Source organism: Dermochelys coriacea, chromosome 1 (genome assembly GCF_009764565.3).
Source record: "Dermochelys coriacea isolate rDerCor1 chromosome 1, rDerCor1.pri.v4, whole genome shotgun sequence".
Lineage (NCBI taxonomy): Eukaryota > Metazoa > Chordata > Testudines > Dermochelyidae > Dermochelys > Dermochelys coriacea.
This window is the reverse complement of record NC_050068.2, coordinates 219,772,627-219,795,068: the sequence shown is the minus strand read 5'-3', so window position 1 is coordinate 219,795,068 and position 22,442 is coordinate 219,772,627. Positions and strand designations below refer to the sequence as shown.

Here is a 22,442-nt window from a genome sequence, read left to right as displayed (position 1 = left end):
CTGAGCCCCGGCCGGCAGGGGCGGGGCGACGCCGCTCCCGGCGGCTCCTTCGGATCCGGCGCCGCAGATTCGCCTCCTCCTCCTCCTCCCCGCTCGGGCCCCGCCTCCTTTTTTGTGCAGGTGACGAATGTGCCGGGGCGGCGCGAGCGCGCGCGGGGAGAGGAGCGGCCCGCCCGGCGGCTGGGGAGCCAGCGCCGCCCCGCCGCGATGGAGAGGCCGCTCAGGAGGTGGGTGCCCCCGCCCCTCCCGCCGCGCGCGCGCGCGCGCGCACACTCACACACACGGGCCCCGCGCGCTGTCCCGGCGCGGACCGTTACACGGCGGGGCAGCGCGGGAGCAGCCCCGCGGCTTCCAGCTGCCGGGATCGCTTGTGACCAAGCCCCCGGCCCGGCGGGCTGCGGCCAGGCCAGTCCGAGCCAGGGCGCCGCCTGATGCTCGCTCACCCCCTTTTAGCGGGGGGTGGCTCGGACTCCCGGGGGCACTTCAGCGCCGTGGGCGGGGGTAACGGTCCTCTGGATCCCCCTCTAGCGTAGCCCTTGGTCCTGCCTTGGCGGCGGGGTCGCTTTCCGCGCCTGTGGCCGCGCACCGGGGGCACCGCTGGGGGGGGGGGAGGGGGATAGTCTGACGCCGTGTCTAGCTCACTGATGTCCGCTTGCACCCGGCGCTGTTGTTACATCGGAGGGGGGAGGGGGGGCGTGGGTGCGCGCGCGCGCCTGCCCTTTGCGCGGCTGGTGGGGGGGCCTCACCGGGAGCGACGGGGTGGATTGTCCTGCCCGCGTGGGGCATTGTGGGATGGCTCCTCCCGCCGAGTAGCCGTTGGTGTCGGCAAGGCTCTGTCTTTGCTGACCTTACAGCGACTGTGACTCTGCGCCACGGGGGGAAATGGGGTTCCTAAGGCCATGTTTACAGAGTTAAGTTTCAGAGCAGCAGCCGTGTTAGTCTGTATCCGCAAAAAGAACAGGAGGACTTGTGGCACCTTAGAGACTAACGCATTTATTTGAGCCTAAGCTTTCGTATGCATCCGATGAAGTGAGCTGTAGCTCACGAAAGCTTAGGCTCAAATAAATGCGTTAGTCTCTAAGGTGCCACAAGTCCTCCTGTTCTTACTACAGAGTTAAGTTGATTTAAGTTCCGTTGTTGATCATAAGCCGCTTTAATTACATCAGTTGTGCACATCTGTACAACCGCTCCTTGTGTCGGCAGAGCACGTTCGCAGTCGGTGCTCTTGCCTGGACAGAGAATGTTGCATTGTTCGTAGCTATCTCCCTGTGCGATTTGCCACTCTCTGCCGCTGGCAGGTCTGGGAATGGGTCACAGTGCATCATGGGTAAGGTTACGTTTGTGTGACAGAGGTCACGGAATCCGCAACTTCCAGAGACCTCTGTGACGTTTTCCACTTCAGCCACGGGGCAGCGGGGCGGGAGCCAGAGTCACTGTCATTCCTTGTCCCTGCCCTTTCCCCTTCAATCCCTGGGTGGCGAGGGGACCCGCTGCAGCTGCCCCTGGCGGTGGGGGAACCCCCAGAACCCCAGCAGCTGTGGGTGCTGGACCATCCTCTCCCTCCCCATTTGTCAGGGATATTTTTAGTAAAAGTCAGGGACAGGTTATAGGCTTCTGTGAATTTTTGTTTATTGCCCGTGACGTGTCCCTGACTTTTACTAAAAATACCTGTGACAAAATGTTAGTCTTAATCATGGGGTTGTGCTCACCATCCCATGATGTAGTTCTTTCTGTCCGATCATTCCATGGGCTTCTGACTTCATTTCGTGCTGTTCTTTAATAGCCTCTGTAAACTTCACTTGCCATCTGTGCCTGAAACCATCCTGAACTGCTGATCAGTCTGATGATAAGTATTATGAACGCAAAGCACCTGGGCCTGCAGTATTTCTTGAGCTGGGAAACAGAAGGTGACTCTGTGGTGCCTGCCCTGCTGTGTGCAGTAGAAAGAAACAATTCAAGATTGTACTTGGTAATCATGGAGTAGCTGCATACTATTGACTGTTACTACTGGCCTGGGGTAACAAGCACTGAGTGGTGGGATCGCATCATGATGCATGTCTGGGATGACAAGCAGTGGCTGCAGAACTTTTGGATGTGCAAAGCCACCTTCCTGGAACTGTGTGCAGAGCTCGCCTCTACCCTGTGGTGCAAAGACACCAGAACGAGAGCTGCCTTCACAGTGGAAAAGCAAGTGGAGATTGTTGTGTGGAAGCCGGCAACTCCAGACTGCTTCCAGTCAGTTGCGAATCAGTTTGGAGTTGGAAAGTCCATCCTGAGGGTTGTGGTGATGTAAGTGTGCAGAGCCATCAGTTGTCTCCTGCGACGAAGGACTGTGACTCTGGGTGATGTGCAGGAAATACTTGATGGTTTCGCAGCAATGGGATTCCTTAACTGCAGTGGGGCAATAGATGGCACGCACGTCCCAAGTTTGGCCTCAGACAATCTTGTAACGGAGTATAACAGTCGAAAGGGCTACTTCTCCATGGTCTTGCAGGCGCTGGTGGAACATTGGGGCCGTTTAACTGATATCAATGTAAATTGGTCAGGGAATGTTCATGATGCACACATCTTTAGGAACACTGGACTGTATAGAAAGCTGCATGCTGGGACTTTCTTTCCCAACCAGAAGATTCCAATGGAGGATGTGCAAATGCCCATAGTGATCCTGGGAGACCCCACCTACCTCCTGCTCCCATGGCTCATGAAGTCTTACACTGGGAATCTAGCCAGCAGCAAGGAGCTTTTCAACAACAGGCTCAGCAGGGGCTGAATGACCGTTGACTGTGCCTTTGGCAGGGTAGACCTCAATGAGGGCAATATTCGGATGGTCATAGCAGCCTGCTGTCTTCTGCATAACATTTGTGAAGCGATGGGGGAAAAGTTTCCCCAGGGATGGAGTGCTAAGATAGATTGGCTGGTTGCTGATTTTGATTAGCCAATTACCAGGTCAATTAGAGGGGCTCAGCAGGGGGCTATTCGAATCAGGAAGGCTTTGAAGGAGCATTAAGACAATGAGCCCCAGTAATATGTCTTTCTGTGATACATTCAGCCAGAGAGTGTTTACGTGCTTCCTTGAATGACTTTTGTAAGGCTTGCTTCTAGGGCTTTAATTGTATTGAGCAAATGTTACAGTGACTATAAGCAGAGGATTTGAATTTTAGCAGCATCTACTGTGTGCATGACACAGAGACTCATTTTGTTTCGAAGACTATACTTTAAAGGATAAAACATATTTTTTTGCAAACAGGGAACATGGCAGTGAGGAACAGTCTCTCTGTTAAGGCTCTCAGAGCTGTGTGTAACTCCAGCTTTCATCATGAAAGTAGTCTGTAAGGGTGGAGTGCAAGGGGTACTGCAATGGAATGGGAACTTCTGAAGAATGTGTTGCGGGAGTTTGGGGGAGGGAATGGAACAGCATTCTGTATTAGCTGTAGGGGCAGTCATGCGTGGATATGCTCAGACTGCGGGACTATGAGGGACTTGGGCATCTCTCTCTGCCCTCCAGTAGCTTTATCATCTGCTCATGTCCATCTATCATCTGCTCCTGCCCCTGTCTCCTTTCCAGGCTATCCAGCGTACGTTTTTCATTAACTGTCTCCCTCCATGCTTTTGTTTTGCTATCTGCTGTACGTGTTGACTGCAGCACTTTGCAAAACATATTCTCCTTACTCCTCCTGGTTCGCCTCCTTATCTGACAGAGGTGCTCCACCGGGGTGTAGGAGATGGTCCTCAAGGGCACATTTGCAGAAGCCGAGGAAATAAAGAATAGAGACAGTATTGTGAGTTCACTGACAGCTGTGAATCATAAAAGTCACGCATACCTCTTTCTCACCGTCTCTTGGTTAGCACACAGATTGACAAGAGTCCAAAATAGGGTGAGTTCGGCAGGGGTGGAGTGGGGGAGAGGGGAAGATGTTAGGAAGAGGTAATGGGCAAGAATGGACAAAGATTCTGGGTAGTTTGTGAAGAGGGTTACTATACATACCTAGAGAGACTATTCTGAATATTGTCACCCTTTTCCACAGGCTGAGGTAATCAAATCTGATATCTCACTCCTGAAGGTAACTCAGGATGCAACGTGCATCTCCTGCATGTGTACGGCTTCAGGCCGGATCCCTATTCTGCTTCCCTCTGTGCCACTTTGGTCCCTACAGAAATAATTGCCCATTGGTGCGGCAAAGTTTCCCATGGCAGGGGAGAAACAAGGTAACTCTGCCAAAGTATCGTTGGCAGAGGATTGCAGAGTACCTACATGAAAGCTTCCTAGAGATCTCTATGGAGGATTTCTGGGACATTAACAAACTTTTCTGCTAGGCCCCCACTGCTTAGCTGCATAGGCTCTGTTGGTAATTTCTATCTCTTATCCCTCCTCTACCATATAACGAAGTAAATGAGACCTCAGTCTCACATCACTGTGCAGTATCAAAACAAAATGTGTGCTTACCAGAGCATGCATCTCCTGCTTCATGGGCACCAGAGCCGTAGTGCTGGAACTGGCTTAAACCCCTCTGGAGTCAAAAATAGGTCCTGACTTGCCATGCCACCAGACAACTTTGTCACATGTCCCACATCCTCCTCCAACTCCACTTCCTCATCTACCACTTTGTCCTCGGGGTTGACTCTGCTGACTGCTGCCTCCAGTCCCCCAAAGTATCCGTGGAGCTCTTGGCAGTGGAGGTGGGGTTGCTGCTGAGGATGGCATCCAGCTCCTGGTAGAAGTGGCGTGTCTTCAGTGCTACACCAGAGCGACCATCTGCCTCCCTTGCCTTCTGGTATGCCTGCCTTAACTCCTTGATCTTAGCATCGCACTGCTGCTTGTCCCTTTTGTGTCCCTTCTGCATGCCATGAGCAATTTGTCTGTAGATATCAAAGTTCCTACAACTTGAGCAAAGCTGTGACTGCACAGCCTCCTCTCCCAACAGATTCAATGGCTCTGGTGTACTCCAGGCGGGAGCACCTCTGTTGCGAACACCCAGCATGGTCAGCTGGGAAAATGCTGTTTGAACAGTTCATGCTGAGCAAAGAGAAAGAGGAATTTCAAAAATTCCCAGGCTTTCAGAACGGGGGAAGGATGCATGTCTCTGATTCTGCAGGGTAGCAGAGTTAAAACTGTTGACCAGAGCGGACATGATGGGCATTGTGGGACACCTCTTGGAGGCCAATTAGGACAACATAAGCAGGTTCAGTGTCTACACTGACATTGAGTCGCTCTAAGTAAGTCGCAAAAAGCTGTATGCCTCTCGTTGAGGTGGTTTTATTTTGTCCGAGTAGGGGAGTTACATTGGTGGGAAGAACATTTCAGTGGGTATACCTCCACTGTTTTGCTGACAAAGGCTGACTTTTGTCAACAAAACTGTGTAGTTTACACAAGGCCTAATTTGGCGTAGTGGGGCAGTTACATCTGTGGGAGTGAAATTTATGTACACTCTTCCACAGCTAGGTTGATGTAACCTGTCTTGCGTCAACCTGCGTAGTGTAGACCAGGCCTGAGAGCCCTCCTAAAAGCTTGATGTTAGGCAAGTATGCCTCAAGCTATGTACAGTTCTCCACCCACTTTGGTGGTGGGTGCCATACAGTTGCAAGTAACTGCCTATGTATGTGCAAAAGATAAGGCGGGTGAGGTAATATCTTTTATAGGAGCAGCTTCTGTTGCTGAGAGGCAAGCTTATCTCTGATAATAGAGCTACAACAACACTACATATAATCATACATTTATCCAAACTTGTTTGCTTTTACTTATTTCCCTATCTCGGAGGGGGAAGAGCTTATAAGACTTGCAACACTCTAGCATCAAAGCTCATGATATACAGACTTTTGAGGTTGTACAGATCACAGTGAGCTCAGTTTGGAAGTCAAAACAGGAGGACGTCGGTGTGTCATGTCCTCTTCAACATTGCCATCGACTGGGTAATGCAGCGTACAACAGTAGACATGCCAAGAGGTATTAAATGGACACTCTTCTCATCCCTTGAAGACCTGGACTTCGCAGATGATGTTGCTCTCCTATCACATACCCAATACCATATACAAGAAAAAACAACTCGACTCAATGCATTCAGCCAGGAAATTGGACTGAAAATCAACCGTAATAAGACAGATATCATGACCTTTAATATTGCCTCACCATCACCAGTACGGATAGGGGATTGTGTTCTCACCAGTATAGAAACATTCACATACTTGGGCAGCATCATCAGCCAGGATGGTGGAACAAGCCTGGACATTCGGAACAAAATCAATAAAGCCAGGAACACCTTCAGGAGCTTAAATACAGTCTGGAAATCATCAAAATGCAACACAAAAACCAAACTCAAGATTTATCAGAGCTGCGTACTTTCAACGCTACTTTATAGTGCAGAATGCTGGGGAATGAGAAAGTATGACATGTCCAAACTGTCTTTATTCCATACAATCTGCCTCAGAAAAATCCTCCAAATATCTTTTGGCCCAGAACAATCTCAAACCAAAATCTATTGACACAGTGCAACCAAGAGGATCTGAGCACCATCATTGCCAGGAGGCGTTGGAGATGGATTGGCCATGTGCTTCAGATAGAAACTGATTCTAACTACAAAGTAGCAATAGGATGGACACCTGAAGGCAAATGAAAACGAGGCCACCCAAAAACAACAGGGCAAAGAAGCCGAGCTGAAAAACCTGGAGCACAGCTGGGGAGCCATTGAAAGACTTTCCTTAAACACACAGCAGTGGAGGAGCTTCATCACTGCCTTAAACATCAGAGGCGTAGTAGGAACATGACGATGATGATGAGCACAGTATTATGACTGTGCCCTTACAAAAGATATACAGAGAGGGACTGTGCTTTCCCATCTTGCATATTTGTAATACCAACTTCTTTAAACACTGTAATCATTTCAGTTTCATATCAGAGTTTTTCTCCACTATCACCGATCATTCTCTTTTCACAGTAGGTTACATCGACACAAAAGAATTAATCGATGATGGAAAAAGTTAACAAAAGGTCCTCTCTGGCTTCTTCATACCAGCAATTGAAGACAGTGGCTTCCCTGAGGCGGGTGTAGACTGGGAATAACCACACCTGCTGCATAACATGTTTTAGACAGCATATTCCAGAATGTGTCTATAACACTTCCTATAACAAATGCTGAAAACAGTTTGTCCCATCTGCACCTGTGGGCAAACAGTTTTTGATCTCTGTTGAGAAAGTGACCATAAAGATCCCATTTTTGACAATGGTTTATTCTTCTAAGCTATAATCCTATAATGAGCTCTGCATGGGCAGATCCGTGTACTGTGCAGAAGTCATTGTAGGATCAGTGTTTCCCTTTCATTGAATATCTGTGTTCCTGATTATTTTTTTCCAGATTCATTTTCTTCTATTGTTGTTTTTTTGTCGATATTTCTAACATTGCTCTCCTAAATACCTATTATTTTTTTGTCCTCACTCATAATGAAGTTGAATGTGCTCAGCATCTTTAGGTTTGAGTCACTAGTGAATAAATACACTGTGGATCAGTATGACGTTTCCCTCTGGTGTTATCTGGACTAGTGATCTTACCCTGCTCTGTTGCGCAAACTTCCACTCCTAGGCTGTTCACGCACAGCCTCTGGCATGTAAGCTGCTCCCAGCTACTTGCAAGCAAATGACACTAGCCAGTATCTCCGGTCCCAGACACAACCCTAGGAACCTCCATCTTGCAGTGTCCAGTTATGCCTGCTGGACACTGCAAGTTTGAGTTTGTCAATTTAACAAAGAAATTGATATGCACTAGGCTTGTTATCCCAAGGGAAGCTTCTGACGCATTTCAAACCAAACACACTGCTTCAGGTAGAATAAACAAACATGTATTAACTATAAAGATAGATTTTAAGTGATTATAAGTCAAAGCATAACAAGTCATATTTGGTCAAATGAAATAAAAGCAAAACGCATTCTAAGCTGATCTTAACGCTTTCAGCGTCCTTACAAACTTAGATGCTACTCACCACAGGCTGACTGGTTGCTCTTCAGTCAGGTGTTCCCCTTTGATCAGCGCTTCAGTCGCTTGGTGTGGTGTCTGTGGGTGTAGGTGGAAGAGAGAGGAAGAGCATGGCAAACATCTCTTCCTTTTATCATGTCCTTTCCTCTCTCTTGGCTTTGCCCCTCTCCCCCCTTCAGAGTCAGATGAGCATTATTGAGTCTTTCCAAACAAAGTTGAGCAGTTCCCCTGGTGTGGCCTCAAGCAGGTGAGTCATTGCATTGTAGCTCCCTTGTTGGACAATGGCTGTTGATGGGTTCTTTAACACCCCGCCCGGGCATTGGTTACTTTCCTTGCTGTTGCCTTTGGGGCGCTAATATCTGGCTGATGCCCCCAATTTGCATCATGTTTTAGTGACAACAATACTACACAATTGTCATAACTTCATATGCATTAATGATTCTCATATATGGATAGATAAATGAGTTTTGCAGGTCATAACCTTTCCCCTGATACCTTGCAAGGCATGCTTTATACGTAAGATCACGATTATATGAAAATGAGGAATATGGGGGTTACAGCACGCTCCCCTAAGGTATAGAATGTCACAATCAGATCTTAGGCCCCAATCCTGCTGAGCTCTGTGCAGGCAGGCAGATCCCTGTGCTAATCAGAGATCCTATTGAAGTCAACAGATCTCCACGTGGGCTTGGGTCAAGTGGCATGTAACTTGTTGCAGGATCAAAGGCCTAAGTAATGTGTTGAAAGTTTTGATGATGTAGTCTTGCATATGGTAATATTTATACAATGATCTTACAATTTAGTCTAGGAAACAAAATCTAAAAGTACCCTGGAAAACACATCTCAAATAATTATACAAGACAATAATGTAATTTAGAAGATTAATTTTTTTTAGAAGGAAATAATTATTTATTATTAAATTATTAAATAATAATTTATTTCTTCTATGTATACAATTTAACTCAGCAACAAAAAGCCATTTACTGCCAAAACACTTGAATAGCTGGACGCTAATGCATGTTGAATTGAGCTTACGGTTAGGGTTGTATTGAATGACTAATAACGTGTGTTGTTTTGTCACAGGAATAAGAAAATTGTTGATTATTCACAGTTTGGGGATTTTGAAAATGATGGTAAGTGGTCCTACTATTATCCACACCAAAAAGAGTTAAGTTCTGCAATAGCTTTGTATAAAATGTTGGTAGAATATGGGCCCTATCGTCTGTTGAATTCAGTGAAAAACTTCTTATTGGCTTTAGTGGAATCAAATTAGGCCCTGTTAGAGTACAATACATGTTATAAGGCTATTACACAATAGCAGTGATATTTACACCGCTGACCTGTCATAATATTGGGTTAGTTCAGCCCCCTCCTGCAGGAAAAAAAGGTTGTAGGAGGAGACTTGGGGCAGGAGAGCTTTGCTAGGTTCTTCTCGCAGAGGTTTCTCTGACGTTTTTCCAGAGGGATGGTGACCTATTCCATGTCCTTTCATGGAACAGGCCACAGGGCTTTCTGTAAATGACAGGAATCTAGGGCCATCTGTGCAGAGGTCTCATGCCTCTCTGCTGAAGCTCTATGTCTGTGTTGGTCCGGCTTCAATACATAGCAGTCCACCTCCTTCTGTGAAATAGAAGATACAGCTCTAGGGTTTTTAAATGTTCCTTAGGAATCTCTGGACATCTGGGAGGGGAACAGTGTGGTGTGCCATGCATCCTCCTTATCTAGTTCACCCATTTTCCACTTTTTTCCTCTGCACTAATCACTGGCCCCATTGTGGAGTTTCCTTGGGCTCTGGAGGCAGCAAGAGGGAATGGTGTCACAAAGACATCTAAACTTTCCCTTTTGCCTGAGGTAGAGGAAACTGTGTGCAGGGGATCCCCCCTCCATAGTGGGCAGCAAAATCCTTTTCATTGTCCTATTTTCAGGTGTTTACATTTGGTATAGAAATTTTCTTTAGCTGATACTTGATATATATATGTTCTGAAACTGAGGGAGACATTCTTTTACATTTAAAAAAAAGTCTTGTTAATTAATTTTCTTCTTCCAACAGGTACATCTTAAGTGGTTGTTTTCTCTGAATTTTTAATGTTCTCGCAGGAAGGGTTTCTGCATCATTTTGAGAGCACTCAGAACTGTTCCCATTTCCCTTGTTTTTCACTTTGACCCTCAATGCCTTATATTACATCTACCATTCTCTGGCTGATTGATTAGTTTTAAAGATTGATCTACTGCATAAGCATGCCAATCTTTAGCAGAAAGCATTTAGCTCTGTCCTTGAATGTGAGTGAACATTTCCCATTGGCTGCAGTAGGAGTTTCATGTTTGTATTCAAGGATAGAATTTGATCTGTTATCTTTGGTGCATCCTTGCTGCATAGAGATTAAAGATTTTCTTTGTTACAATGGAACACCTCTGAGGGTGTATGGTTTGTGCAGTGTAACAATGTGAATCCAGGGAAACATTGATAGAAAACATATTTTATAAAGCAGATAGGAAGACATGATTTTTTGTCTATTAGCTGAGTAAATCTCATTATACAGCATTCACCTCCATCCCATTCAAACTTGATATTATCACTTATTTTTATGGCAGTTTTTTTGCATTGTAGTTATATGTGCTAAAGACAAAATTTTAAAGTTGTTGGACTGCTTTTAGTCTGATCCCTGATTTTCAGTCTTTGTTTCCAGTTTGGGCCTTGGAGGACTAAAGAAGTACTCTTTGTAAAGAGTCAATGTAATGAAAGGGGAGAGATCTTTTTTAAGAATGGGAATCATTAAAAGGAAAAGGTTCCAAAAGACCAAGAACTGTAAGAATGATGTGTATTGAATGGTATTCAATTATTAGAAGAACTTGAATCTCAAGTGAATGAGAACTCTGAGAACATATTTGAGATTGAAACTTTATCCCCATGTTGATAATTAATTAACTTGAATATGTACATCTTGAAAATTATGTTAGAAATTGTAGGATCAGGTCTCACTATGATTATGATCTACGATTAGCTAGTACCTTTTGTTCCAGAGTATCCCAGAGCTCATTATAGCTACATCTATTTGTCTTCTGATTATGAGACGGAAAATTGGTTTTATAGTTTCAGATGAGGACCATAAGAACATGAACCTTTTAGAATATTTTATATTTGTGATTAAATAAGTTTTCTGAGGAGAGAGACTTTTTTTCGTGGTGGTTGGAGAAACTTGCACTGTATGGGCAAAACTATTTCTAACTTGCGCATGTTTTTATAAACAGATGAAGACTTCGCCTGTGCACCTGCACCTTTAAACAAAAAATCTAGAGTAGTACCTACAGAGACAAATAGGGAGAAAAAGGAGAAGCAGAAAAGGCCACACAAGGAGGTGACTACTGTACCGAAGAAAATGCCCAGTAAAAGGTGAGAGGTAATGAAGTGTAGTTATTTGTGTGCAATAGAAAAGCTTCAACTCAACAGTTCAATTTCTTAGTTTTCCTAGAGTTTTACACTTTTCTAGAGTATAGTTTAAATAACTACAAATAAAGTTATAACATATTAGTCTGAGATTTATTATCAAATTCTTTTGCCCATTAATGAGTGAAGGATAATCTAATAATGTCTAATGACAAGAGTGCCTGCACCTCAATCCTTCAATCATATATGACTCAGTGGACCTTTTTGCTGACATGAAGCACTGTGGATTTCAACAGGGCTCTACACTGGTGCAGAGATCTGCCTACATAGGTCCAATACAGGTTTGGGGCCTAAATTAGGTAAATTTGTGGCTAATCTAATCTAGGTAGTTCTAGGGAACCCATCAGTATAGTACATGAAAACAGTGTATGGTCCATAGGCTTAGGATACAAAACGGAACAGGAGACACTTGACATGGTTTTAATCAGGCCACAACTTCATTATTAGATGCCTGGGACTACCTGGCAGATAAAAGTGTACAGTGCAGGTAGCTCCATGTTCATATAATATCTACTGGGGGGCTTCCGTCAGCCTCCCACTTTTTCCATCCTGATCCTCTAGACAACCCATTGCTAGGAATTTACCATCCTCCCTCCCTGCCCACTCCGAAAGAGGGTTAAGGTGGGCTATAGGAAAAGGGGGTTTGCTCCCTGCTGTACCAGTCATAGGAGCCCCAAACACCCCTCATCACCCATTCTGCTCCTTTAACCAACAGCTTCTTTTTAAGTCCTTTACCAAGCCATTTGTGTGTCACTCTATCCCTTCCCTGTGGAGTACCTGCGCTTGACATCTGCCCCACATTTACATAATGAGTTGTGACATAATAGTCTAACACCTTTCCCTACTCACCATAACAAAACCTTCCCGGAACTTGCTGTGGGGGAAGGTGAAAAACCCTCACTCCACCTAGGCTAATCTGGTTGTGAAGGGAAGGCAAAAAAAAAAAAAAAATCACCACTCCACCTAGGCCAATTGGGTGATGAGGGAAAAATTCCTTCCCAGCCCTCCTAGACAGGAGTGACTATGCCCACAGCAGGTTCTGACCAAACCTGGTATTTTGCCACCTCAAGGGAGGGAGGGCAGGTGCTGCTCCACCTAGTCCAGGGAAAAGGGGGCTTTCTCTGCCAGGCTTTCCCCTTTTGAATTCCTCAGCCCTTCCGGTCCCTGGTCCCTGGGGATGAATCAGCGTGGCCTCGCTGGCTCACTCCCCCTCTTGCAGCAGCCTCACCCCACTCCACCCCCCAGTGCTATTCCCTCTCCCCAGCAAGCGCCTCCCCCCGCTTAAAGGTGCGGTGCAGTGAAAGGTTCAAACAAATTAACTTTGGGCTTCAACAAAAGTTCAGCTCATATTTGACAGAAATTCAGAAGAAGATCTTAATAAAAGTCAAATAAAACTTAATTATACTTATTTTAATTAAACTTATTTTATTTTTAAACAACTTTTTGGGTAGAAAGTATTTTATGTGGAATTCCATGCCAGTGGGATATTTTCTACAAATGAAATAGATTTTTCCAGCCTGCTCAAATAAATTTGTTAGTCTCTAAGGTGCCACAAGTACTCCTTTTCTTTTTGCGAATACAGACTAACACGGCTGCTACTCTGAAACTTTTCCAGTCTGTTATTGATAATTAATTAATGTATGTACAACACTTTGAAGACATAAAGCATTCTATATTGGTAAGTGTGAAGTATTTCTGTTATATCATCTGAATTTTACAAACCTCTGCTCATTTGTTATGCAGTAAATTACAGATTATGTATTGTAACATTTTTTATTATTTCCTGCATAGATGCTGATTTATAATTACATTGATGAGTAGCTGCTCAGAAGTAGCTTTGCATTGCTTCAGTTCACGAAAATAATATTCACCAGATTTATTGGAAAAAAAATTCCTATAATGTTTGTTTCAGGATAGCCTTAGATGACAAACTTTACCAGAGAGATTTAGAAGTTGCGTTAGCCTTGTCAGTGAAAGAACCATCTGGAGACATCCTTGAAGTGCAAGATTCACAAGAACAAGGTTATCTTTACAATTAAAATGCATTTCAACTTTTCCCATTTTAAACTATTCTTTGATTGTATTTAGCATCCTTTGTAGTTGCTTTATAACTGTGCTGGTATTGTATCCTTTCTTTTAATAGATTAATTGAGAAGACTTGAACATTTCTTTTTATTCGTTGATGTGATGAGGTTTATCATACAAAATTGTGCTAATGCTAAGTAGTGCTGTGCAATTTTGAAAAAACCTACTATAATTACTTGTGTATAATGTAGATTAACAGTCTTTGACTATCCTAAATATAAAGCTCTTGGGTTGATTAAACTTTCCAAGAGCAATATTAACTTTCTCTCATAGGATCTGATGCAATTCACCATTGATGTCAGTGGAAAAATTTCCATTAACTTCAATGAGAGTTGACTGGGCCCTTGCAGATGACTTCAGCCATTTCAGTCTCGTAGTCCTCAAAATCTACAGATTTAGACTTTGGAAAAATGTGGGGCAGAAGTTGTTTTAATGATGCATGTATATTACTGAGTACACTGTCCATGCCTTACAAAAGATGATAATCTTTGCAAGCAGATGTATTAGAGACTTAATTTTACAATTGCAAATTTAGTCTTTGGAGTGTACAGTAAAATCTGTATCAATACTCAAAATTTGTGGATTTTCCACAATAATAGCTTCTTTTTGTCCCAGCTTTTACTGGAATGTAGATCTATAATTACAGAGAAATATTACTAAACATTAAATGCATTTTCTCTGCTTCCAAAACATGTGGCGGGAGAAAAACATAATTAAAATGGAAAAAACAAAGTGTGAGAAAATGTTTTAAGTGCGTTCATGCTCCATATTAACATCTTTCTCTTAACACTGTACTATACTGTCTACGTCTTGTTTCCTTATCGTCAACATAGATGTAATGCAATTCAATTTATTATAAAGAACAAAGGAAATCACAAATTACTTCAGCCCATCGCAGTGTGGCAACTGTAATTCCGGTCAACGTTAATATATTACATTGCAGCTTTTGTTTGATGAAAAATAATATCATTATCTACTAAAAATAATTTTATCTGGAATCCGCTAGAGTTTAACTTGTTTGGGCTAAATTATTTTCATTTCTTGGTATCCTGAGTCTTTATAGTGCTAATTTTCAAACATATTTTATGCATTTTTTTAAATATAGGCATTAAAAAATGTGAAGCTATTGAATTAGAAAATGTAGACAGCAGTTCCATCCTCTCCAACTGCAGTGCAGATAGTGGTCTCTTAGGTAAGTTATTTTTGTGTCTGTCTGTATATGTAAACATATGTGTAAGCAGTGTTCCTGAAACATTTCTTTTTAGGGAAGTGAAGGCAAAAACTATTGGAGAAAAAAGAATAAAAGTGATTTTTATTGCGTAGATATGCTTTGGTCTGAAAGGTATATACAATCTGTTTAGATCTAAATTTGGCTCCTGTCTTAAAATTGGTAGGAATTGAGTTCAGATTTCCAAATAATCTTTTTAAACCATCAATTTATCATCAAGAAGTGAAAACTGAACAAACCACATGCATGCATGTGCGCACACAAATATTTTAAGGTACTGTTTATCTCCTTGGAAGATCTAAGTACTCTCAACTACTTGAGTCTTCACTCTTAACACCTTGATTCCAGAATAGCATTGACAACTTTTACCTGCAAAAAGGACTCAGAGCAGTTTTTTAAAAGATAAAATAAAATGAGAATTACAGACATTTGAAGAAGCTCAGATACTGTGCACTTGGATAATGATCTCCAGAAATGCTCAGAATCAGTACTGGAAACTAAGGTTCCAGTGCAGCAAAACACTTAGTACTTACTTACTATTATTCATGCAACCAGTCCCTTTATTAACTAGTGTTAATAAGACCGATGTTTATCCTGCAAGCCCCGATCAGGTCATAGATGACAGTGACACCCCCACAGGTGGTTATAGGCAAAGAAGAGCAGCGTCTAAAGCTATGTCACAGCAGAAGTTACTGACAGATGACAGTGATGAGGGAGACCATGCTGATAACTATGAGCCAGACTTTGTGTCTGGTAAGTTTTCTACTATTACATTTTTCCTATTGGGTATGTTTTGAATATGTCTAATTATCCTGAGAGAAGAATATTTTCAGTAAAATGTGTACTGTTTTCAGCCTGATATACCTTTGTTCCTCATTGAAATACTACAGTTTGTTATTAGCTATGTGTCCTGAATGCATTTCAAGAGACTGAAGCTAAAGGCTAGGTTTTTGACCTTGTCAATTGAGCTTATTATTCCTTATTCAATCTTCAGTTTGTTTTAGCCTAGGACTCCAAACATGGTTTCCTTTTGTTCAGAATGTGTTTAGAAAACCAGGTGGCAACAATAAATTGCACTCCTAATAAAGAGATGTCAAACCTCATATATTTTTTTTCTTCTGTTTTAGATGAGGAATCAGAGGGTGGTTCAGATTTCAGTGAGGAAGATGATGAAGACTTTGCTGCAAAAATGAAGAAAACTAAAGAAAATAAAAGGAAAGAAATTAAGTTAAAGGTCCAAACAGAAAAAGAAAAGAAACCCCCCAAATCCAGAATTAATGCTACAGGTAAGCTTGATGTAATCACCAAAAAATACATGACTTGGTTAGACAGACAGTTAGTGAATATGAACTGGGGGGTGAATCTACAACATGCAGTTGTGGTGCATGCTAACTGTACCTCTGAACCCTGCTACCATGTACTAAAAGCTCCCTACTGCACACTGACCTGTTCGCATTTCAAAGCAGAGTCATTTTCAAAAAGTGAGTGAAAAGAAGTTTCAGGTACTCTCCCTGTACTTCAATCATCCTGCTGATTTTTGTGGTTTACAATCATTTTTTCCTATTTTAAAAAAAAAAAGTCTGTCCTGTATTGTGTGAAATACTTAGAGAAATCAGGGAAATTGACTGACACACTGACTATCTGGGGTAATAATGAAACTGTATACAAACTGCTGTCAAATGGACAACATAAAAAATTAGAAATAATTAGGGCTGTCAAGCAATTAAATTAATCACGATTAATCATGCTGTTAAACAATAATAGAATACCATTTATTTAAATATTTTTGGATGTTTTCCATATTTTCAAATATATTGATTTCAGTTTCAACATAGAATACAAATTGTACAGTGCTCACTTTATATTTATTTTGTATTATAAATATTAGCACTGTAAAAATAAAAAATAGTATTTTTCAATTCACCTCATACAAGTACTGTGGTACAATCTCTTTATCAAGAAAGTTGAACTTACAAATGTAGAATTATGCACAAAAAAAATAACTGCACTCAAAAATACAACAATGTCAAACTATAGAGCCTACAAGTCCACACAGTCTTACTTCTTGTTCAGCCAATTGCTCAGACAAACAAGTTTGTTTACATGTGCAGGAGACAATGCTGCCCGCTTCTTGTTTACAGTGTCACTTGAAAGTGAGAACAGGTGTTCGCATGGCACTATTGTAGCTGGCATTGCAAGATATTTACGTGCCAGATGCACTAAAGATTCATATGTCCCTTCATGCTTCATTCCCAAGGACATATCTGTGCTGATGATGGGCTCTGCTCAATAATGATCCAAAGTAGTGCAGACCAACGCATGTTCATTTTCATCATCTGAGTCCGATGCCACCAGCAGAAGGTTGATTTTCTTTTTTAATGGTTCTGGTTCTGTAGTTTCTGCATTGGAGTATTGCTCTTTTAAGACTTCTGGAAGCATGCTCCACACCTCGTCCCTCTCAGATTTTTGGAAGGCAATTCAGATTCTTAAACCTTGGGTCAAGTGCTGTAGCTATCTTTAGAAATCTCACATTAGTACCTTCTTTGCATTTTTTCAAATCTGCATTGAAAGTGTTCTTAAAATGAACAACATGCTGGATCATCATCTGAGACTGCCATAACATGAAATATATGGCAGTATGTGGGTAAAACACAGAGCAGGAGACATACAATTCTCCGCCAGGAGTTCACAAATTTAATTAACACATTAATTTTTTAGCGAGCATCATCAGCATGGAAGCATGTGCTCCAGAATGGTGGCCAAAGCATGCAGGGGCATACAAACGTTTAGCATATGTGCCATGTAAATACCTTGTAATGCCGGCTACAAAAGTGCCATACAATTACCTGTTCTTATTTACAATGTCACCGGAAAGTGAGAAGCTGGCAGCATTATCTCCCATAAATGTTTGTTTGTGTTAGCAATTGGCTGAAGAAGAGGTAGGACTGAGTGGACTTGTAGGGTCTAAAGTTTGACATTGTTTTATTTTTGAGTGCAATTATGTAAAAATAAATCTACATTTGTAAGTTGCACTTTCACAATAGAGATTGTACTACAGTACTTGTATGAGGTGAATTGAAAAATACCATTTCTTTATCATTTTCACAGTGCAGATATTTGTAATATAATAATGTAAAGTGAGCACTGTACACTTTGTCTTCTGTAGAAAGAACGAGGAGTACTTGTGGCATCTTAGAAACTAACAAATTTATTTGAGCATAAGCTTTCGTGGGCTAAAGACCACTTCATCTGAAACCTGTCACCATGCAAAGCTTTGTATTCTGTGTTGTAATTGAAATCAATATATTTGAAAATGTAGAAAAACATCCACAATATTTAATAAATTTCAATTGGTATTGTTTAACAGTGCGATTAAAACTGCGATTAATTTTTTTGAGTTAATCTTGTGAATTAATAGTGATTAATCATCGACAGCCGTAGAAATAATTATTTAATCTTTCAATTAGAGCAATTTTCAGTTTTAGGTATAACAAGAGTAAAATAAAAATGAACAGACTGAAGCATGATTTATTTTTTTTCAATTGACTCTGTCCCATTAAAAAACAATAACAAGCAAACAAACATAACAATAATTAATTTAAGTTTTATGCATTATTTTACTTTTAGGTCCTTATCGTATGATCAAATCTGGCTGGGTGGATCCCTGCACCCACATGGATTGCTTACAGGGAATCAAGGCCTTTAATGATCTTCAGCGTTATTAATTGCATAGTTTAAAGATATTTATTTACCACACTTGAGTTACAGGGTCACTGTGTCTCTTTAACACAATTTGTATCAGCACAACAACCTTTTAAAAAACTATTTCTTACATGTGTGTTAAGTAACTATGCATCAGACCTGCTGGTGTGATTTAGTTTCAAACAATGTTTAAGCTAAATCATATACTACAGAACCATTTTAGTTGTGGTGTGGAAATGTTTTTTATTGTCGAGTTTATGGCAGATTTGTGTTAGGTTGTCCCTTCATGCAGTTCTACAATACATCCCATGCCAGTAACAAGATAAGTGCCTACTTCCAAACCAGGAAATAAGTATGACGCTATAACATGTTCAAATAAATGTACTTACATTGATTGGAAGGCAGGATTCTTAAGACACATCCACCTGTATTTCTTTGAATTGAATGGTCCTCACTTGCACAGTAATTTTGTGCAGTGTGATTTCTTTAATAAAGAGCAATTTTTCTAAAGCTTTTTTTGTTTTCCTGCCAAAGTGACTCCGTTAGTTTCTTCTCCACGGATAATCCAAGCAAAATCTCAGTCAACAGTGAAGAAGACATCAAGTTCTCCAGAACCTGTTGGAAAACCTTTATACACATCAAGTCCCTCAAAAGACAAGAAGAAGCCCAAATGGATACCACCAGGTATATGCAATATGGTAGCTGCAGACAAATATACCTATTTACATGTGTTTAAAAAGGTATTCTCTAAAGTATTTGTATTTCTGAACAAGCACCTCCTCATCAAAATATGAGCTACCCCACTCACCTCTGTGTCCTAGAGTCACTTTTCCCACACAAAATTAACCTGACCACTTCCCAGGTGCCTCAGTATCTTTTCTCTTGATAGGACAAGGGTGCTAAAGCATTTCCCAATAGCATGACCCAAATCTCAATATAGGGATTGTCTTATGGACATTTCCTCTTTTAAGAGGTGTCCAGCATCCCTCTTGCAATGCACTATTTGCTTCCTTACACCAATATTTGCCTACTATTATTTTTGTATTTGTAGTTGCCTTTAGTATGATAAGTGTTTGATGTTTTTTGAAAAAGTTAGATCACACTGCTGCTCCCTCTTGCTTTTTCACCTTTCACATCTATTGTCTTCTTCTGCATGTGGATCCTTTCTGCTTGGTCCTCTTTCCTTGTACATGTCTATATACTCTCAAGTCCTCATTTCCTACTACACATGCTGCCAAATGCCTAGTTCCATGATTCCCTGGCTATTCATCCTCCACTTACACCTCCTGCCCCTACCGGTGGCTCAGAGTGGTAGCTCACAGTTTCAGCAGAGCAGACTCGGTGGGGGGAGACTCATAGTTTCTCTCCTCCTATGTAGTAGCAGCCTCTAGTGTTAGGCTAGAGGGCTACGGGCTCTTTGTTCTCTGCTGTTTTTACATGTACCCTGCCTCTTCATGGCAATAAAAACAGGATATCTGTAAAAGCAGTTTATAAAAAGGTGAAGGAATATAGTACCATGAGACCTGCTAATGCTCTGCAGAGCACCAGCAAGTATACAGCAGTCCATATTTTGAGAAATGCTGTATTATGATAGCAGAGTGAAATGTGTTGTTGTCACCCTGAGGTTATGTGTAGGGGGAGCCTTAAAAGTCTCCTGCAGATTTTGTCCCCTTCTGCTGTAACTGTCAAATATGTTCCCACTGGCAGTGTACCTGATTTTTATGTGCTTTCCTGCAATATTGTTCAGGCCTTTCTGCAATTTCTAGAAGAGGATACTTATTAGCTCTTTTTTGTAAGTTAGTGACAATGATTTTTCTGTTAATTTGTGACACTTGTTTTCTTTTAAAATGCTTTCAGCTACCTCAGGATGCAGTAGTAACCCACTGGGAGGAATTTCAGTTAAATCACCTACTCAAGGTCTCAGACTTGGCCTGTCCAGATTAGCACGAGTGAAACCACTGCACCCAACTGCTGCCAGCAGTTATGGTCTATAAAAGTGTCTCTTACTTGAAGGACTACTGTTTGGAAAGAAATTGGGTGTGCGGTGGGGTTCTTTTGTTTTTAAACAGGGTTGAAAACAAATGAGCAGTAAACTATTCATTAAATTGTTCATTCAGAGGGAGGAAATGCTGTCGATGTTGCTTGTCTGTTATTAATAAAGGGCCTTCATCCTTCAAGGTGCAGTGTACCACCAGTGAAGTGCTGAGCACCTTTGGCTGCTGAATAATATTACTTAATCAAGGAGACCTCAGGTTGCTCAGCACCTTTGAGGGATCAGGCCCAAAGAAATTGATTGTATATTTGAGATGGTACCTTTATGATGTCTATCCTCTTTTGGGGAAAAAAAAATGGGGGGGGGACATTACATTTTTTAATTGCATAAAAACAATCTAAAAAGCAGTGTATCAATTATGGATCTAAATATATAGAATGGATTCATAATGTAACCTTAAAGTTGCAGTTTTGAATTCCCAATTTTTAGTATTCATTCTGTTCATAGTTCAATTAAAGAATCCCTTTAGTAAAGTGAAATCATTGTTTCTCCCAGTCCAGAAAAGTTGATTCTCAAATCTTTGTTAAAACTTACTGATATTTGTATTCATGTGGATTTTATTTTTAAAAATGTATAATGTGCTGCTTAGAAAACTGTATTTTTTAAAAAAGTAAAATAAAATATATTTTATAAACAGCTAGTTTGTAATAGTAACTGCCTTTATGCATTTTGAAAATTTCTTACCAACTTTGGCTCCAGCCCTGCAAATATGTAAGCATTACCTTATGCATGTGATTATCCCCTTGAAGTCAGTGGAACTAGTTATGAGACAAATCCAAAACCCATTGAAGTTAAGCATATGCTTAAATGTTTGCAAAATCAAGGGTTTTATGATTGTTTATTGCACAATAAATAGATTTTCATGAAGTTTTGGAATGGTAGTTACTGAACCACCAGGACCTGACCTTAATTTAGAAATGGTGAGTCCATGGACCAAAATCAGTTCTTGTTTAAGCAGGCACACTGCCACAAAAGTCAGTTGTGCTAGTTTACACAAAGGATGAATTTGACCTCGTAACAATTCAAAGGACTGGGTAATGAATCAGTGAATCATTTGCAAATAGATGATAGTTTTTAACTTCTTAATTCCCTTCAGTATGGGATATGGGGGAAGGGCATTAAAGGGATAAATAACCCAGTTGTTCAGAATAATATTTGAATAATATAATTTTGTGAACTATGATGCTGTTTGAAGTAAAATATAACTTAACTGTAATTTGTCCTTTATACAACTATACTTTTTTCAGTAAAAATGTGATTATAAAAATAAAACAAGATACTAAAAGATTATTTATTGTGGATTTAAGAAACTGAGGAGGTTTATTGTTTCCTGGGAATGACTAAGAGGAATTCTTGGTTCTAAGTAATGAATTCAATTTTTTAGGCAAGTCACCTGACCTCTGTGTGCCTCAATCATCCCAGTGGCAATGTTAGGTAAAAGCTGGAACCTCAGTGAAAGATAGATAATTCCTTTCAGTAGTTATGCAATTTATTTGAGCTCTAAATGTGTTCTCAAGAGATATTCACAATGTGCCATGATTTGGTTTCTGTCATAAATACCAGTAATTGTATAGTTTGATTTCTAGCATTAATACCAATACTTTTTTTGTTCATAAAGAGCAAAGGGGGTGAGGGTATAAATGAAGAACACAGTATTTAGCTCAGTTTGTTATAATTTGACAACCCTATCAAAATTATTTAAAACAAAAGAACAAAAGAACCTCTGATCACTGACTCTAATCCTAACAGAGAGACAAGGTGGGGTGAGGTAATATCTTTTATTGGCCCAACTTCTGTTGGTAAGAGAGACAAGCTTTCAAGCTTACACAGGCCTGAAGAAGAGCTCTGTATAAGCTCTAAAGCTTGTCTCTCTCACGAAGAGAAGTTGGTCCAATAAAAGATATTACCTCACTCACTTTGTCTTTCTAATGTCCTGGGACTGACACCCTCGAAGACTGAAGTCCAGGA

At 41.2% G+C, this 22,442-nt stretch overlaps 2 protein-coding genes and 1 long non-coding RNA gene across 3 annotated transcripts in view; 2 read left to right on the top strand and 1 right to left on the bottom strand.

The window, feature by feature from the left end:
- C1H12orf4 (chromosome 1 C12orf4 homolog) overlaps window positions 1-122 on the bottom strand; it is a 35,581-nt gene extending 35,459 nt beyond the window's left edge. Inside the window, exon 1 of the mRNA XM_038392637.2 lies at window positions 1-122. The gene's annotated coding sequence lies outside the window, so the exon portion shown is untranslated.
- On the top strand, window positions 92-21,110 carry RAD51AP1 (RAD51 associated protein 1). The gene is made up of 9 exons (XM_038392733.2): window positions 92-227; window positions 9,045-9,094; window positions 11,211-11,352; window positions 13,319-13,428; window positions 14,597-14,683; window positions 15,320-15,472; window positions 15,847-16,005; window positions 18,956-19,105; window positions 20,279-21,110. The coding sequence occupies exons 1-9, from the start codon at window positions 208-210 to the stop codon at window positions 20,413-20,415; spliced, it is 1,008 nt and encodes a 335-aa protein (XP_038248661.1). The 5' UTR covers window positions 92-207; the 3' UTR covers window positions 20,416-21,110.
- LOC122460234 lies at window positions 3,076-7,034 on the top strand. The gene is made up of 2 exons (XR_006281407.1): window positions 3,076-4,061; window positions 6,930-7,034. It is a non-coding gene; the product is annotated as an uncharacterized LOC122460234 (long non-coding RNA).
- Window positions 21,111-22,442: the final 1,332 nt, after the last annotated feature.

What these genes read in the sequence shown, in the direction of transcription:
- RAD51AP1 (XM_038392733.2), top strand. Translation starts at nt 208, where the DNA reads ATGGAGAGGCCGCTCAGGAG. An exon ending in AAGAAAATGCCCAGTAAAAG is followed by an intron (nt 11,353 to 13,318) that starts GTGAGAGGTAAT and finishes TGTTTGTTTCAG; the next exon opens with GATAGCCTTAGATGACAAAC. An exon ending in GCAAGATTCACAAGAACAAG is followed by an intron (nt 13,429 to 14,596) that starts GTTATCTTTACA and finishes TTTTAAATATAG; the next exon opens with GCATTAAAAAATGTGAAGCT.